This window comes from Pipra filicauda, unplaced genomic scaffold (assembly GCF_003945595.2).
Source record: "Pipra filicauda isolate LSUMZ 115617 unplaced genomic scaffold, ASM394559v2 scaffold322_size837228_pilon, whole genome shotgun sequence".
NCBI classification, from domain to species: domain Eukaryota; kingdom Metazoa; phylum Chordata; class Aves; order Passeriformes; family Pipridae; genus Pipra; species Pipra filicauda.
The window spans coordinates 568839-586160 of record NW_024104446.1 but is presented as its reverse complement, the minus strand read 5'-3'; the positions used below and the strand labels follow the sequence as shown (position 1 = coordinate 586160).

Here is a 17322-nt window from a genome sequence, read left to right as displayed (position 1 = left end):
GGCCTTTAGCAAGTACTTGACTGGTTATGAATATTCCTTTTCATCTCCATTCTATCTGCGGATTCTGAGAAAATGTTTCCGCTGAGGATTTTACCTCCAGTGTTAGATACAAAAGTTCTGAAGTATATGTCTTGTTATTACAAACAGTAGTTGGAATAGACATGCTTAAATAGATTTTGTAGTCTCTGTTCCTAACATAGAGTTATGGTAGAGTCTGTGGATTAATTGGCCAGACAATTCAGCATTGTGTACACTGGTACAGATGATGAAAAAGTATTGATCAATGCTCTGTGGAATATAGATACTCATTAATGTACTTTTTTTCTCTTTAGTTTTCTCTGTCTTGTACCTGATGAAGCAAAGTCGTCATACCATGTGGAGGGTACAGGTTATGATACTTACCTCAGAGATGCCCACAGACAAGTAAGTCAGTGAAGTCTTCCTTGGTCCTTGAAATTTGAAACGCTTATGAGAATATACAAATGGTTCTCTAAATAGTCCTAATAAATGCATCTTTTGGTAATGAAAGATGGGAAAATTCAATTTTCATTTTCTAATGAAATCTTACCTTTGGAGATCTTTTGATGATGAATTCACCTTGTATAGCTCTAGGGGGAATAAGGGATGACATTAAATGCATTAATATTCATATAACAAATACAGCGAGAGAAAATCTGAACCTTGGATGGATTCTTAATTTGCTTCTGCATTTATCTGCATTCTCTTGGAGAATTGCCTGCCAAGCTGTTTGAAAGAACTAAAGAGAAATTAAAATGCTGCATAGGAGTTATGCAATCTGGGACTTTGAAAATAAAAGCTCATCACGGGAAATGCGCAGCCTAAGGCATTCAGGTTGGAAGTTGGGAGGTTGGGGAGCTAGGGAAAGCTTTATGATATACTGCTTTGAAATAAATGCAAGTTTTGTTTTTACAAATATAAAGTTTCCTTGGTCAGAGGACAATGCCTGTTTGCAGCTTTCACATTGAAGTCCTGTGAATCTTCTAAAGTAGAAAAATTTATGCAAAGGAGCACAGTAATTGAGAGCTATATTTGATAGGTAATTCAAAGATTCCATAACCTTGGAATTATGTTATCAGCAGTTTAAGATGGGAAGCTTGGATTTCTCTATTTATTATATTGCTTTATCTCCTGAAGTAGTCTCTCCTGAAAAGAAAGGGAATAGAAAATAGAGAATAAGAAAACAAGGGTTGATGTAAAATTCCCCTATCTTCTATTCTTGGATGCCAGAAACCACTTATCATCTTTGTCTTTCTTTCATGCCTTGGGAAAAAGAGTATTCTGGGAGTTATTAGAGAGCAGAATTGGTTTCTGTCACTTCCTGACAATGATATGGCTACTGTTAAAATATATCCCCCCTAAGAATAGCCCTGCCTATTGCTGTTATTACATCCAAATAGCTGTTCTGCTTCCATATTTCTATTCCTGGAAGGCTGCACAGGTAGGTAAGCTACGTGCAGTGCAGAATTTCTGAGTCTGTTTTCTCTCTCTTTTGCTTCTGTTTATTCCTGTGTTCCTTATTTTTTCTGCAATAAGTTGTGCTCCTTTCAAGGTACAACTCCTTGGAAGTGAGACGTCAGGCAGCCCAGAGCAAATGAGGGACAGAGGTTGAGAAAGACTGTTAGGAGTGATAGGAAACAAAAAGAGGCAAGAGGAAACCCTGGAATTCTTTTCATTTGTGTGAATATATATATATATTTGCATATACACAGGCCTTTCCTGTCCTGGGAATTAGAGAGCAACACAGTTTGAATAGCAAAACAAGCTACACATCCTATAGTGGAAATGTGGTAATGTATTGACAGGAAGAATGTGTAAGAATGCAATTCCTACTTTAGAAGAACCCTGATCAGGATGTGTATTGTTGGCTTTGCTTTGTGCTTTGGCCCCAGCTGCTTTTTGGGAGCTCTGTTCTCCACTGGTTGTTTCTCAAACTACCCTAGTAGCAGGAATGTCAAGAAGAAAATGAGGTGCCTGCTGATAGTGTTTACTTTACAAGGACTGTTCTTTTTGAGCTTAGAGTTTTCATTTAGCTACAGATTATAATTTTAAGGTGTATGTACTATTCAAAAGAAATTAAATTGTTTCCATGGAGATTTAAGTCTGTTTTCCTAACTACTTTTTTCTAGTTCCGGGATTATTGTGTCATTTGCTTACGGTGGGAGTGGCCTGGATCTCCCAGATCTTTGGAAAAGTGCAATTTAGAAGCGTCATTCTTTGAAGGACACTTCTTGAAAGTCCTGTTTGAAAGAATGGGAAGGATTCTTGATCAGGTAAGAAAAAACAGGTTAGGAATTCCATTTCTGATACTTTCATCACTGCTCAAGGGCTGATAAGGTCCCATGGATTCCCATCAGTCAGTTTTCTATTATAGTTTCGTATTATTGTGTAATGTCCCATGTCCTTGGTGCAGGTCCCTGTAGATTGCAGGATGTTGCAGTGATCAGTATTATCAGTTTCACAAAAGTAAGAACAAAAACTCTCTTATCTTTGTTAGCCACCTTTTTGTGTACCGAATGTTTTATTGACCAGAAATATCATTTAAATTGAGTAAGGAAAGTATATCCTTAAGATAAAAGATGAAGATAAGATAGTATCTTAAGAATTCCTAAGATAGTATGTTAGGAATCCTTCAGTCTTAGCATTTTTCTGTTCTGTTTTCATTTTACAGTGTTTGTTGTAAAATGGATCTGTTTTCATTTTACAGCATTTACACTTAAAAAGCATGTACATATTCCAGTAAATAAAATATGGTACATCATCTTTCTGCCACATTTCAGTGAGCTTCAATCTGAAGTCTTGTTCAGGAAGCAGTTTATGTCACTGTGTAAGGTGAAAAGAACTTACTGCATCACTGTTAATACTTTCCCCATTGTTTCAGTTTTTAAAAAACTTTCCAGTGAAAGTTTCTATACGGTATTCTTTTCTACCTGTAATGTGAAGTACATTTTTTCCTGTTTGATTATCTTCAAATAATAAAAATATATGTGCTAAAGGCAAACAAATGAGGTAAAACCTGACAGGCTCCTTGTTCTGAAAAGGTGGTGTGACATGTCATATCCAGATTAGTACAAAAGAATTAAAAGAAAGTGACTTTTTCTGATGCCCGTTTGTTTCTGTGTTCAGCCAGTTCGCAGAACCTCGACTTTCTGGGGAGAAGGTGAGGGGTCAGGGAGGTGAGAAGGAGTTTCCCTTTGTGGAAACTTAGTGTTTCTTTGCCTTCTCTAAACTCTAGGCTTATGTTCCTCAAGTCAATATTACTGCTTTAGATCAAGAAGATAATTTTTCTTTCCAGTGAAAATGAGCCCTGAAAATCTTGATTACCTTCCCTGTAATACCAGCTGGAGTGGCTACAAATGTGGTTGTACCAGTTTCAGAAGCTTGTACAATTCTTTCCTGTTTTGCATATGGAGCTATCTACAGAATAAACTATTAGCTGTGGTAGTGCCAGATTTCCTGGTCATAAGCAGACAAGAGCCATTTGAACCTATAAATGCACAGGGAACATGTCAGGAAGCCAGTAGCAGCCTTTAGGTCAGCTCTGTGAGCATTCAGGGGAACACTCTGATGCGATTATGATACCAGAAAACTTTGCAGAGGTGGCAGGTGCCACTAACATAGTTTCTGGCAGAAGATAGCTGAGGCACAACAAGTGAAGTAAATTGTTTCAAGTACCTCATCTACTAGACACTACCTTCTTCCTCCTGATAATACTATAAATTTCTATGGAACTGACTGTTTGCTAAGAATTTTTTTTTAACCTTCCTGAACTTCAAATTTTGCTGCATTTAATCTTTTCAGTTACAGGGAAAGTTTTTAGGATGTTATCTGAAATAGGGCCGTCTTAGTTAGTCTGCTGACATATGGACAGAAATAAAAGCTCTGTGTGAAGAAGCAGCTTTCCTTAATGCTCTCAATTAGTTGAAATCACAACAGCAATCTGTCTGAACAATGCAGCACGTGTTACTACTTTGTTTCCTTCTCTTCTTGTGAATATCAGATAATGCTCATTGCTTCAAAGCTTCCTAATGAATTGGCTGATTCAGACAGCTCTAAAGACCTTCTGCAGATCAGCTAGGTAGACAGTGAATGGATTTATGGAAGGAATTTGTGTCTCTCTCTGCAGAGTAGCTCTGCCATAATAACTCAAAGTGTAGTGATCTCTTCTACCTATAACATCTCTGGTCCAGGGTCTTAAAGCTTCATTTGTTAGGAGATTGGGATGAATTTATTGCTGGAGTATCACGTACCAAAATAACTGTCACTGACCAAAAGAAATATGTGCTTTCACTTCAGAAGATCTGAAAGCCAACTTTGCTATGCAACAGTGTGTGGTAACAAATTCAAGAATAAGGTACCTAAATATTTGTTAGGTATCCATGTCTAGTCAGTGGAAATTTTGTGAAAACAGCCCTGGTAGCTCTTATGCTGAAAAGCAGGTCTCTTTTAGTGTAAAGTGGATCACCATCTCAGCTTCTGCAACTGTATGGACTGAAAGCTGCTCTCAGGTGCCTGAACTGAGGTATCTGTTGCCCAAGATATTCCTACAAGCTTGTGGTTACAACAGAGATCTTGCAGGATTCACCATCTGTGGAACCATCAAGAGACCAGCAGATACTCTGGAGAATCTAAGATGGCAGGAGATGTTTGTGTGTTGTCAAGTGTATCAAGTGTCAGATCTCTGCTGAGTAGGCTAATGCAAGCTTAGACATGTAGACATAGCTAATGTCTTAATAGCTAACTGTCTTAGTCTGAGGGCGAATTCTTCCAAATCTGAAAGAGGCAAGAATCTGTTCTCTGATTGTTCAGTGGGATGTTGACTTGAGAGCATAGAGATGATAATTGGAGGTCATTAAATCACCCTATTCTAGATGTGATTATGCCAGTGAGGATGTTACTACCAATATGCAGATATAGAGATGGAATGAGGGCCCTGTAATCCACTTAAATCGACAAGGTCGATTGACAGAGGTGTGTGTACCAAAGGAATGTTTGTCCATCTCTTGTCAATGTAGTCTGTTCTACCATTGAATAGATAGAAGGAAACTCCATTAGTTTGCAAATTTGGGGCTGAATTAAAGTGTCAGCTTGTTTTCGCTGTGATGAGAAAATCAAAGATGGGAAAAAAGTATTTGGAACATTTAGAAGCTGTGGTGAAAATACTTGCTTTTATGGAAATGAGTTTCTTACTGGGATGGTAAAATCCTTTATACTAGGCCCTAATTTTTTCCTAGAAAATTAGGTACTATTTTTTTCCTTATGACTTATGAGCATCTTCCAGCATCTGACAGTGTTGCATCTCCCATTTGGTTGATTTGCAGAAAGGAGGTAGAGAAGCAGCTCAGAATTTCATGCTGCTTTCCCAGCCCAGGACTGTCTCATCTCCCATAGCATGCTGCCACAAGATGACCAGGCCTTCTGCAATGCTTCTTACCCAGAAAAAATGAAGTAGAAGAAAAATAACATATTAGCCCTAAACATGGATTTGTCTCTGCCAATTTCCTTAGCTCATATGCTTCACAGTTTCCCATCAGAAGCAAGCAGATGTTTAATCTAAGCTGATTCTATGCTATTTGTTTAGCTGAAGAAATGTTTTATGGCAAGAGGACTTACCCTACAATAAACAAGTGTGCAAAAGCTTCAAGTGGTTGTAGCAGTTATACAGATAATAATATCTAATACTCATCTGTCATATTCACATCACTGCTGTTGTGAAAAGCAGAGATTGGGCCTGTCTTCTAATCTAACTTTTTATCTTTCTTTATTCATAACCCTGTATATAAGGTTCTGGTAGTTAAATAAACACAAGCTGGATGAAGAGAAGCCAGCATGAAAATAACTGAGCACTGTGTTTTCCGTGTTTTGCAGCCCTATGATGTAAATTTACAAGTTACGTCAGTGTTGTCCAAACTGTCCCTGTTTCCCCATCCTCATATACATGAATACCTTTTGGATCCCTATGTAAACCTTGCCTCTGGCTGCAAGTCTCTCTTCTCTGTGATTGTCAGGGTGAGTAAACACACAGGTAATACATACGGCTATACAGCAGAAATATTTTTAATAACTTTGTAGTTAGAGGTACTAGTTGCTGGGTAGTTGAAGTTGGCAAATGGTTTCTCTCTGAAAGCAGATACTTACAGTCTTGATTTGAGTCAAGATTTTGGATTTTCTACCAAAAATACGGAAAATTCATTTCATGTCTTCAGAATTTTTTGTTGTTTAGTTTCATTGTGTAGATACAAGATATCCCCTCTGGCAATGCTGGTGCTTTAAACTGGACTAGGTCACATTTCTGTCACTTGCAGGCAAAGTCAGGTAGTGCCATGGGAACAGGCCAGGTTTGCACTTGGATGGGAGAGATGGTTTTGATACACACACAAGAACACTCCTTAATGCCCAGTGCCTGGCTGAGTGTCTCTGCTCAGGCTCCTTTTTTTTTCTGATTAAGGCTGTTGTTGATGATATAGTCCTGGATTTATCTAAAGTCCCCTTCTCCCCCTCTCTGATTCCATCTCTTCCTGCCAGACCTGCATCCTAGAAGTGCTGGCTGGGTGCCTGTCACACTGCAATCTTCCTAGTCAGAATCCCTCGCTTACCCCACGCACCAGCTGTTATTAAGCTGGTCAGCAGCTTGTTAATGCTGCTTGCCCAGTACTGACAGAGGGCTTGGCTCCCTTCTTCCCAGTAGCCCTCCCCATTCCAAAATACAAATCTTCACTCTCTCCCCTTGTGCTTTCCCTAAACCCATAAATTTACTGGTCAATTGCCTGCGTCAACATTTACTAAGACAAATTAATCATCCACATAATTAAAACAAGTAATGCTATTTGTGACAACAGCAAGTAAGGCGTTTGTATCTCTTTACTTCCTGCTCCTCTTTTGGGGCAGAGCAGCTACTGCACATGTTGTTCTGTGACCCTGTGAGGAGGCTGAAGCGGGTCTGTGTCCTGGGCACTGAAGCTGTCATTAACCTTGCTGCCAGGCGCTCTGCACAGGTGGTAACTTTGTGTGTCCGTGGCTTTACAGGTCGTCGGGGACCTCATGGTAAGAATCCAGCGCATCCCAGATTTCACTCCCAAACTTCTGCTGGTCAGAAAACGCCTACTGGGCTTGGAGCCCGAAGGGCCCATGTGAGTAAATAACGCTGCACGTTGTCCAAGACCCGTGGCTGGTTTTGTGCATGCCGGTCCTGACTCCCTGCAATTTTCTTTCTGTCCCAGCATTGACCACATGACGTTACTAGAGGGCGTGATTGTGCTGGAAGAGTTCTGCAAAGAGCTGGCAGCGATCGCCTTTGTGAAGTACCACACCTCGGCCACGCCGTGAGCAGCCCTGGGGGGTCAGGCTGGGAAGCCACCAGGCTCCCTTCAGCCACAGGTCCATTGACAACACCCAAAGAGAAGAGGTGGTGCCTCCTGGAAAAATGTAAGGGGACGTTTGGCAGAACTGGAAAACAACTTCCTTTCACCAGATGTTCAGATTGCGAGAGAGGAGGATTCAAGTGGACCTCGAGTGAAGGCATTTTGGGAGAAACCAAAACATAGCATTTCTAGCCACTGTGTGAAGAGCTGCAAAAGCTGCATGAAGAACCACAGACATCAGACCTTGGTTATTCTAATGACAGTGTTTAGAGAGTTTGGTCTTATGTTCTGGGGCTCACATGTACTTTGTGACCATATTAGTTTTAAAAAGCAAATTAATTTTATAACATTTTTATGTCTTAATTCTTCTTCTTTTCTGTTGGAGATATGAAAGGAAATCATAGTTGCAATGTATGTTATTAAAAACGATGAGGTTCAAAAAATCCACCAATCCATATACAGTAGGATATGTTAATGAGGGGTCATTTTTGTTTTGGTGGATCTTAAAGACAACTCTGAGCTTGATTCCTCAATGGATTACTTCAAGAGATATGTCAGTATAAAATCAATACTGATGAAATTAATCCTGATTCGGCATCACATCCATAACAAATATATCTGAAGTGTACATGTTTGTAGCATGCTTGTCTCTCTCATTCCAAGCTATTGATCTCAGGTCATCTGCATAACTAGATTTGCTTTAGTTTTTTTCATGAGAATTGTAGACGTTTGACCCATGTCACCTTTACAGAGAGGTTAATTCTAGGTCATTAGTAGTTGTTGCTGAAACAGTATTTTTAATTTCTTTTAAATTGGTATATAGCCCGAATTGCTTTAAGAATCTTCTGTGCCTTGAAAATTGGCAGCATTCTGTTATTTTTTGAGATGTTTCTGTTGCTTACCTAACCATCACAGTGATGCCAACTCAGTTAAAACATTGATAACTTATACAGGACCAAAATTTGCACCTGCTTTTCATAATGCTGGGATGCAGGAATGCCTTTCAGTGAATCCTTTTCAGTATGAATGCCATCAGCCAGGGCAGGTGTTGGCACTGCAAGTGGAGGCCACGTCAGTGTGCTTTGCTTCTGTTGGTGGTAGCCTGTACTTGGCAGAGTTCTTACTGAGCACTGGCAGGTGTGGGGGGCTGTGCTTGAACCTTCCAGTCACACTGGATGTCTGGGGTGAGAGACCTGTCCTGACCTCACACACGTGTGCAGGACCCCTCCTATGAACGTACCATGGGCAGGCAATGTAGAGCTTCACTCCTGTTTACATTGTGTTTCTTCATTTGTCTTTCCTCCTGCCCTGTTTGCACAGTTAAAGCCCATTTCAGATCTCACTGCTCACATACAATGATGGACTAATTTACTCAGTCACTAGATTTTTTCTGGATTTACATGACTGTAGCAGAGAATCAGATTTTGCTCTGAATCCATGCCTTCGAGGTCTTGTTTTTTAATATTTATGGAGCCTGGATGTTGAGAGGCCTTTTAAGTTAGCAGGTTAATTAGAGCAGTGTCACAGTTAATGGGCTAAATTTATTGTTGTCAGCAGTGAAGAGGGTCCTGCTGTAAAAGCTTCCAGTACAGGTTCAGCTGGAGAAAGTAGCTATGGAACTGGGGAAACATTTTGGCAAGTAAAACCTGTATGCAATGGCTTCCTGTACTGGGACACTTTTAAAAAGTGTGGCATTTCTCTGGCAAACAAAAGCGTGTTTTACTTCCTCATCTGTTTGTGTGAGGATTCTTTTTCTTATGAATTTAGCCCAAAATTGTTTTCATGTCCAAGTAGCACGGTAGGATATAGTTAATAAAATGACACTTTTTTCATTTTTGTTCTTTAGAAACATACCTTGAAAGCAGCAAATCATTTTTAGTGATCTGTATTGCAGTTGGTCTGCATTAGAAGCTTCATTGATACCTGACACATAGTTTAGAACACGTTGATGTCTTTGCAGAGAGATGTTTAATACATATATTTGTTATAAATAAGGTCCCAATTCAGCAAAACAGTTAAACATAAGCTTAATTTCAAGAATTTTTGTCCTTAAATTGCAATTTTTTACATAAACAAAGTTAAGCTATTGAGCACAAATAGTGATGCTTTACTGAATTTGGGTCTTTTTTGATTTTGCTTGAGCTTAATTACTTTTTCCTCAAATTTTCTATTTTCATTATTTTTTTTTTTAAGTGTATGCTCCAGAGTACTTCTGATGTCCCAGTTTCAGTGGAAACTGGAAGCAGTAATGCTACTATAAATGAAAATGAGAGAAATGTTAAAACTTCCAAGAGCATTCCAAGTAATATAAGAATTTATAATGCCATTCAAGAGATGCCTGATCTCAAATGAAAGCATTAACATCAACCTCTTTTATTGTCATTGCTGTTTTCACTGATACCTGAGCTCATTACACTGTAATGCCTCTGTGGCATTTTAATGCAAAACAGTTTGCCAAGCTGCAAACACAGTTCCTTAAGCTTGTCCATGAGAAAAATAAGTAGATATAACTATAATCAGTCTGAAATTCAGGCTGTAATTGTACAGTCTCCAGTGACATTGGTGATGTTCTTGCAAATCAAATGTTATTTAGTTCATCAATTTATAAGACATGGATCCATCCTGATAGAAGTCAAGCAATCCTTAAAGTTGCTTTAGCCTAAACTGTTCTTGTGAGTGCTGCCTCCAAACCCTTAATTACTATACCTGATGACAATGACCTTTATTTTTGTAAAAGTGATTTAATCTTCCATAAGAGATGGAACTCGTTTAATTATTTTTGTGGTGATATTTTTCATGCACTTTTTTTTTTTTTAACAAAAGGTTAGAAGTTAGTTGAGGTCCATGTTTTCACCTTTTCGATCTATGCATGTCATTGAGGTGCCCATTTTGTTTGTGTGTGTGTGTGTCTGTATGTGGTTATTTATTACCCAGAGAGGGCCACCTGAGAAAATATAAGGCCTGAAAAGTTCATGGCATATGCAGATCCTTCAGATGTCAGTGGGAAATGTGAGTGCTTACCCCTTAGAAAATAGGGCCACTAGTATTAGATTGGAATACTTGAGAGGTAATACTAGAATAATTTTTTATTTCAAAAGGCAGACCCCACCCACATTTTAATCCTGATGCACATGTGTGTAAATAGAAGCATTTTTTACATTTTTTCTCATTTATAGTATGTATTTGATTTAGAGTCTGATTTAGAAAATTTTGTAATAAGCCATGTGGTAGCTCTGGTAGAACAAGTTTGTCCTTAGTTTCTCATATGACTGTAATATTCCTGGTATTCAGATTCTGTCTGTGTAATGTTCTTACTATATATTGTCTGTGCAATATAAAAGCTGTGACTTGATACACAGCTTGAGTCTGGCTGTATATCACCTATGTATATATATATATACACATATATATATAAAAGGACCAGAATCCCGAGCTTGCTTACACTATGATTAGTGTAAAGATTGCCACACTTGATTTTACAGGGCACAAGTAATCATGGAATGGCTTTGTAATGCATGGTAATTTCTACCATAACCTGCTGCGTAATCTCACAGATGACATTCTCTTAGCGCTCTTTGTCTTGCTAAAAGAAATACTAACCCAAAGTGCTTGGTAAAATCAAAGGGTCCTGTAGTAGACCTGGGGCTACATGGAAAATCCATACCTGATATTGCATATCATACAGGGTTTTCAAAACATGTTCTTCATGCTTACTGTGCCCTGTAAAATAATGTAACTATATAAAATATATACTCCTTGTTTTGCCTCCTGCCTTGTTTACATTAAACAGAGGATATTCAGTAAAAATTTTCTATTAAACTTTGTGTAGGTCACTTACTAACAGTGTTGCCAAGGTTTCACAGGTGTGGGATTTCCAGTGAGGAATTGTTGAAACAGCCACATTACCAGACATACAATATTAAGTTTTATGAAGGAGGTTGTGGTAAATTCAACTTTTTGTGCTAAAAAATGCATGGAGGATTAAAAGGGATATTCTCAAAATAAATTAATTTCAACGAAGCGACTGCTTCTGTTATTACAGAACCCATAATACTTCTCGTATGGATGACCTTGAGACAGAAAATGTTTTAGGATTTTACATCATATCTTTGATCCTGAAGTCCTCATTTATTTTGAGTCTGTCACTGCAATGTCTTCTGGGATAAACCTGTACTATCCTGTGCCGGGCTCGGAGTGAATCAGCATGCTATTGCCCATGAAAATTGGAAGCTGAGGGAAATGGCCAGGTTGGAGCCATCCTGAGCACAGATTAACATCTGCTCTTTCCTGAGAGCCCTGATATCTTTCCAGAAAGGCAGCAGCTGGTCAAGACCTTGGTTTTCTATTGCATTTGAGTGCAGAGTGCATCAGTTACAACATTAGTTTATTGAATTGGGGACAAATGTCTGTCAGATATATGAATAAGCATAATTTCTTCCTTTGGGGCCTTCAAGGAAGGCTTTTATACATAGGGGGTTATATATGTTTTTATATATTTTTAAATCGCATTTATCGTGGGTTTTTTTTTTTCAGTTTTGGTGTCCTTCAAGTTTTCATCAACCTTTGAAAAATCTTGTTTCTCTGTAGGATCCCCTCTGAGGGCTACACTTGGATGTTAAGCTGTTTCTCCTCAGTATTTAACAGCTGCAAGTGCTCTTGCATCTTTACAAGAACAGTGCTACAGCAAGATGATGCACTTGACAGCTTTTTTTATAGCTCTCTGCATCTTTCCTCCATCCTCTTGGGTTTTGGAGATTGTCATCTACCCCAGATTGTTTATTTGCTGTGCCTGCATGAGGCATTTAGAGATTTAGGAACACTTTGCTTTCCCAATCGGTGAGGAAGTTGTAATAGATTTGAACATTTGGCATCTTCTTGTATTTTTCTCTCACTTTGATATCCTTGAAATGACTGAGTTATTGAAGCATGATAAGCTTATGGGACTTGCGTTCTGATAGAAGATTTTGGGGCTCTACATCCTGTTGGATAAAAAAATGAAAAACAAACCTCAGAGAGTGTTATCAGTGTGTGGTCTCTACTTCATATTCATTAACTTATTTTACAAATTCTCAGCTGAAGTTCTCAAATAGATACAAATAGCACAGGATCTACTGACTTTGTTAACCTTTAAATATTAACAGAACTGATGCTGTGAAAGCCTCAAGGATTTTGCTAGTTTGGTATGTGATCCAATTGGATTAAAGTGGATTAATGCTCAGTGAAGTGAATCTGTCACAACTTGTATGAGCCCTTTCAGCCTCAACCCATGTGTTCCTGGTGCATCCTTTATCAGCCAGGGTTCCCTTTGAACAGTGAGAAAAAGAACTGAAGAGCAATTTAAGTATCAAGTGAAGCATATGGTGGATTAAAGTTTTCAGGTGTCATAAGCTTCTTGGGAATGCAAAAAAAGAGAATGTGAAACATTACATTTTACACATTAGGACTGGTTGCTGGTACTGCCTTTTGGAGTCACATCTGTGAGGATAAAAAGATGCATCTTGGAATGTGGTACCTCACTAGGCCACTTAAATTGCCCTTGCTAGGATGGTATATATATTCTGAACTATGTTTCATTAAACTGGTGGTGTAGAATAAATGCTGCTGGTGGTATAGAATCTGCTAGAACAGTGCTGTGGAATGACAACTTTGTATGTATCTTGTAACTTTGACAAAGCAGATGCATCTTGCTGGCTTTGCCTCTCCACAGCATCATGTAAAACATGGTGGTAAAAACATATTACATACTGAAAAATAAGGAAATGTGAAGGGAAGAACCCCATTTCTCTACTAGGAACATATTCTCCTAATCACCCTAATTTTCAAAAAGGTGAAGCTCATTATATTCTAAAGTGAACAATTTTCTGAAATAACTTCTGAAACGAGGGAGGGTGTCCACAGGGAGCCCTAGTGGTGAGTATAAACCTGCTTTAGTAATTTGCACTGAGGTTGGCAGAAACGAGACAATGGTGTTACATATTTCAAGGTGTATAGTATCCTGTTTCCAGTCTGGAGAGATGAAGCAGACAAGAACATAAGTGTTTGTGCTGAGTAATACATATAACAAGAGACAGGAAGTTCTGCAGAAAACAGCAAAAGATATTAAACTGATTTTAGAGAGGAGCGCAACAGAGGTAACTAAATTTAGCATAGTTAAATTATGGCTTAGGGTTAGAGGAACATTACTTCCCAGTAAAAAGACCTGGAAGACTTAAGCACTAAGACTGAAAGAATTATGAAGCCTTAATTTATTGGAATGCAATTAAGAATGAAGTAATGTCACTGAGGAAAACTGATACTCATTATCAGTGAGAACTCCCCAACTGTGAATGCTGCTGAACCAGAAGAGGAAGGAGCCTGTACCCTTATGCTTTTAAAACCAGACTGGACAAAACATTGGATGTTTCCAGAGGGAACCAGCCTGTGTCATTGAGGAGATGAAGTAAACACACATTTACATCCTCGGACTCCCAGCTTGGATTTGTTCTGCTGGGTAGAAGGGAGATGGACTGATCCACTTCTCCTGTGGAGCATCTCCTGTAAATGAAGGAAGTTGCTGCAATCTGAGAAAAGCAATTTTCAGCTTTCTAAAATGCAACTCCCTTACATAACAACCTCTCAGCAGAAGCAGCACCCATTACACCCAGCGGGCGGCACGGCTTGATTAGCAGGGCCAGGATCCTCCCTCCCCCCGTGCTGAGCTCCTTGGAGAGGAGAAACAAATTACCTGTTCTCTGAATCGTCATTATCCTTTACTTGAGGAACCCACTTCTGCTTCCCTCATCTCCACATCCACAGGAAGCACCTGTCAAGTTCATATTTCTTAATTTGGGTCATGAATTTTTCTTTCCTAAGGCTTTCAGAGACTCCCGTTTTCGCTGTTAGGCTGTCCATCAACACTGCACATTTACAGACAATTTTCCTTTCAGTCTCCTGAAAGGGGAAAAAAATCCTTGTATTGTTTATCCTGGCTTTTAGACTCACATTCTCCTGTCTTGTTAATTCCATCCTTTCAAATCCCTGAAAATGTTTTTTGTCTTGTCCTTCACCTGGAGGATTCAGCAGTCAGCAGTTTGTGCAGCTCAGCATATACGGACAACAGAGATAAAATCAGAGCTGCTTCTGCCCACCCAGGTCCAACTGCAGGATCTGTAGGGGAAATCCCATCTGCATAGCAAATGTGGTGGGCTGGTCAGAAGGAAAACCTGAACACACTGAAATCTATGGAAATTTTGCTGTCAGTTGAAATGCATAGTCTCTACTTTCTGCTTCCCAAACTCAGTATGTCCACTAATATTTTTTTTAGGAGGAAAAACAGGAATGAAAAGAAAAAAGTGGATTACTGAAGAAAACTGGATAGCTTGGTCATGTTTAAAAGAAAGACACCTGAGCAGATGTCTTCTGCTAATTTAAAGAGCATGTCAGCACAACTACTGACCCAGCAACAGTTTCAAGCTTGCCAACAGCTGTGTCTGATACCAGCTCATCACAGGGACAGAGGACGTGGCTTGGCTCAGGCACGTGTGGGACAACTGTTGGCTTGGACCAAAGGAAATGCAACAGTTTGTAACCCTCAGAGGGGATTTTACAGCATTACCATAGAAGTAAAGTATTAACGAATGAGAGGAGAAGCTTATTTCATATATATTTATATATGTCATATATGTGAAATATATATTTCATATCTTTTATATTCCTGATTGCTCAAAAGTTTATTATTTTGGTGCTGTTTCTTTGTTCAAACAATCAAACACAAAATACTAAAGAACCTAAGCCTGAAGAGTTTGGGATCAAAATGTAGTCACCTGAATGTCATGGCCTTGCTTACGTTGGCAAAAAATTGTCAGGATCATATAAGATACATATTTAAGCCAGTGATAGCTGAAGTATTACCCTTCAGAGGATACACCAGAAGGCTGCTTCTCTATTGGTAAATAAGACCTTACATTAACAGCTTAGAATTCTGCTGTTCCCTGATTTTTTGCTGAAATTTGGGAGAAGTAATAGTAATACTGGCTAAATCATGCATCAAAATTCTGCAAGGACTTTCATGCTATATATATTAAATGTCTGCTTCTCTGGATCTCAGCTCGGATCATTAAATAAGGAGTTGGTTTATTATAAGCCAACAAATCAAAATAAATCTTGATGTTTCCAGGATGGCAAATATGCTTATCAGACCTTATTTTTACATTCTAAAAGATCAAGAGTGAGCACAAACCCTTTTTCCCCTCTTTTATAATTAATTCCAAATGTCAGTTGGATCTGCTAATATAATTCTAATTGCCAGATTTCTAAAATAGTGTTGCCTTTTTGTTTCTAAATATCAACCAAACGGAATAATGAAAAAATAGATGCCTTAATATGATTAAATATGATCTGATCAACCAGTGGGACAGGCCCACAGCTTCCAAACCTCTCTCTCTAGTTTATGTCTCAAGTGAGATGCTGACAAGTTGCATTTTGGCTGGTTTTGTCTAAGAGGGGAAAGGTGCAATATGAAAAGTTTCTACCTTTTACTTCTGGGGTAGAAGGTAGAAGTACATTAAGATGTGTGCTTTTGGATTATGGCATATAAACTTATCCTGGAAACCATTATTTTATTTTATTTTATTTCAGAAAGAAGCAAAGGTGTGGGAACTGTAAATAATGCTATGTTAGTAATTCCAGCCAGCATATGCAGCAGTTGTTGCCATTTCAAGGCAAATACTAGTTTTTACCCCTGATCACTCTGTCTTGTTCTGCCAGTTGTTTAGTTATTTTTAAGCAGTTTGCTTGCTCACCACGCACTGAGGTGATGCTGAGTAATCTGAGCAGTTTTGTTGGGTTTGTGGTTGAGTGGCAAATATGTTTTTTTTCTTCCTGTGACAGATGGATGACTTAGTCTGTTAAGAGAGGAAGCTGTCACAGAGGAATTACACATATAGACTTAATTTACATTTTTAAAGTACAAGCTATATAGGTGCAATTTATCTTTTCAGCTCTTGGAAGGGGGTTGACTTCTTAGTCTTGACTCAGTTTTTTGCAGAAACTTTTTATGCTCAGCAGCTAAATGAACAATTATCAGAAGCCCCTAAGAAATTGCTCCAGCATTGGCCCCATTGTTTATTACTTTACTGGAAAAGTGTGGACTGCAAGAGCAAGCTGATCCAAGATGCCAGATAAAGATCATCTCCAGGTTGAAACTAAAATTTGATAACAAAAACTTGCACCATCATGAGCCAAGGCCAGTATAATTGTGTTACTCTACTGTTTTAGCAGCTGAAGATTCCACCTGATTAACCTATTTATAGCTTTGTATTAATTCAGTAGCACTTATTCCAGCGGCTCCATGGAATTTCATAAACACAGCCAAGGAGACACCAATCCCAAGTTCATTATGGAATGAGTTGGCTTTCATTAAGTTAACTCCTGATGTTGGGCTGATCTGTGTACCTGCAGCTCCCTACCTTGGGCAATGTATTAGCAGAGTCTGAGCTGGATGGGAAACAAATGGGAAACTTCAGAATAGCACAGTAATGCAGCCGTATAACCCTTTTGTGTTGTATTGCCATTGCTACTAACAGGCCACAGATTTTGCGGTGAATTTGCAAGGCCTCAGGGCTGAGCTGTGACAGCCCTGCTTGGTCTGAACTTTATTGACCTGCCTGCAGCTTTGTTTTAATTTGAATTATCTGCAACAGCATTTTTTCTTCTGACCAGGTGGTTAGGGCTAAATTCTTTTACTTTGCTTGTCATTGTAATGGTGCCGCTGTAGTTCTACAGTTTAATGACACATCTGGGGCTGGTAGGATGGCTGAGGGCTGGAGAGCATCACAGCAGAGGAATACTGGCATGGGGAAAAGAGATGGGGCACAGGCTTCACACCCACGGTGAGTTCAAGAAACACAGACCTGGAGGTAGACAAAGCTGGGTTTAGGGGTAACAAAGAAATAGTATCTAACAG

At 39.0% G+C, this 17322-nt stretch overlaps 1 protein-coding gene across 1 annotated transcript in view; it reads left to right on the top strand.

The window, feature by feature from the left end:
* Positions 1-11399, top strand: part of FHIP2A (FHF complex subunit HOOK interacting protein 2A) — a 34018-nt gene extending 22619 nt beyond the window's left edge. Inside the window, exons 13-17 of the mRNA XM_027740017.2 lie at positions 333-423; positions 2148-2291; positions 5887-6027; positions 7045-7148; positions 7239-11399. Coding sequence (XP_027595818.1) covers positions 333-423; positions 2148-2291; positions 5887-6027; positions 7045-7148; positions 7239-7344 — 586 coding nt within the window. The 3' untranslated portion in view covers positions 7345-11399. The remainder of the gene's footprint in view (positions 1-332; positions 424-2147; positions 2292-5886; positions 6028-7044; positions 7149-7238) is intronic.
* The last annotated feature ends 5923 nt before the right edge of the window (positions 11400-17322 follow it).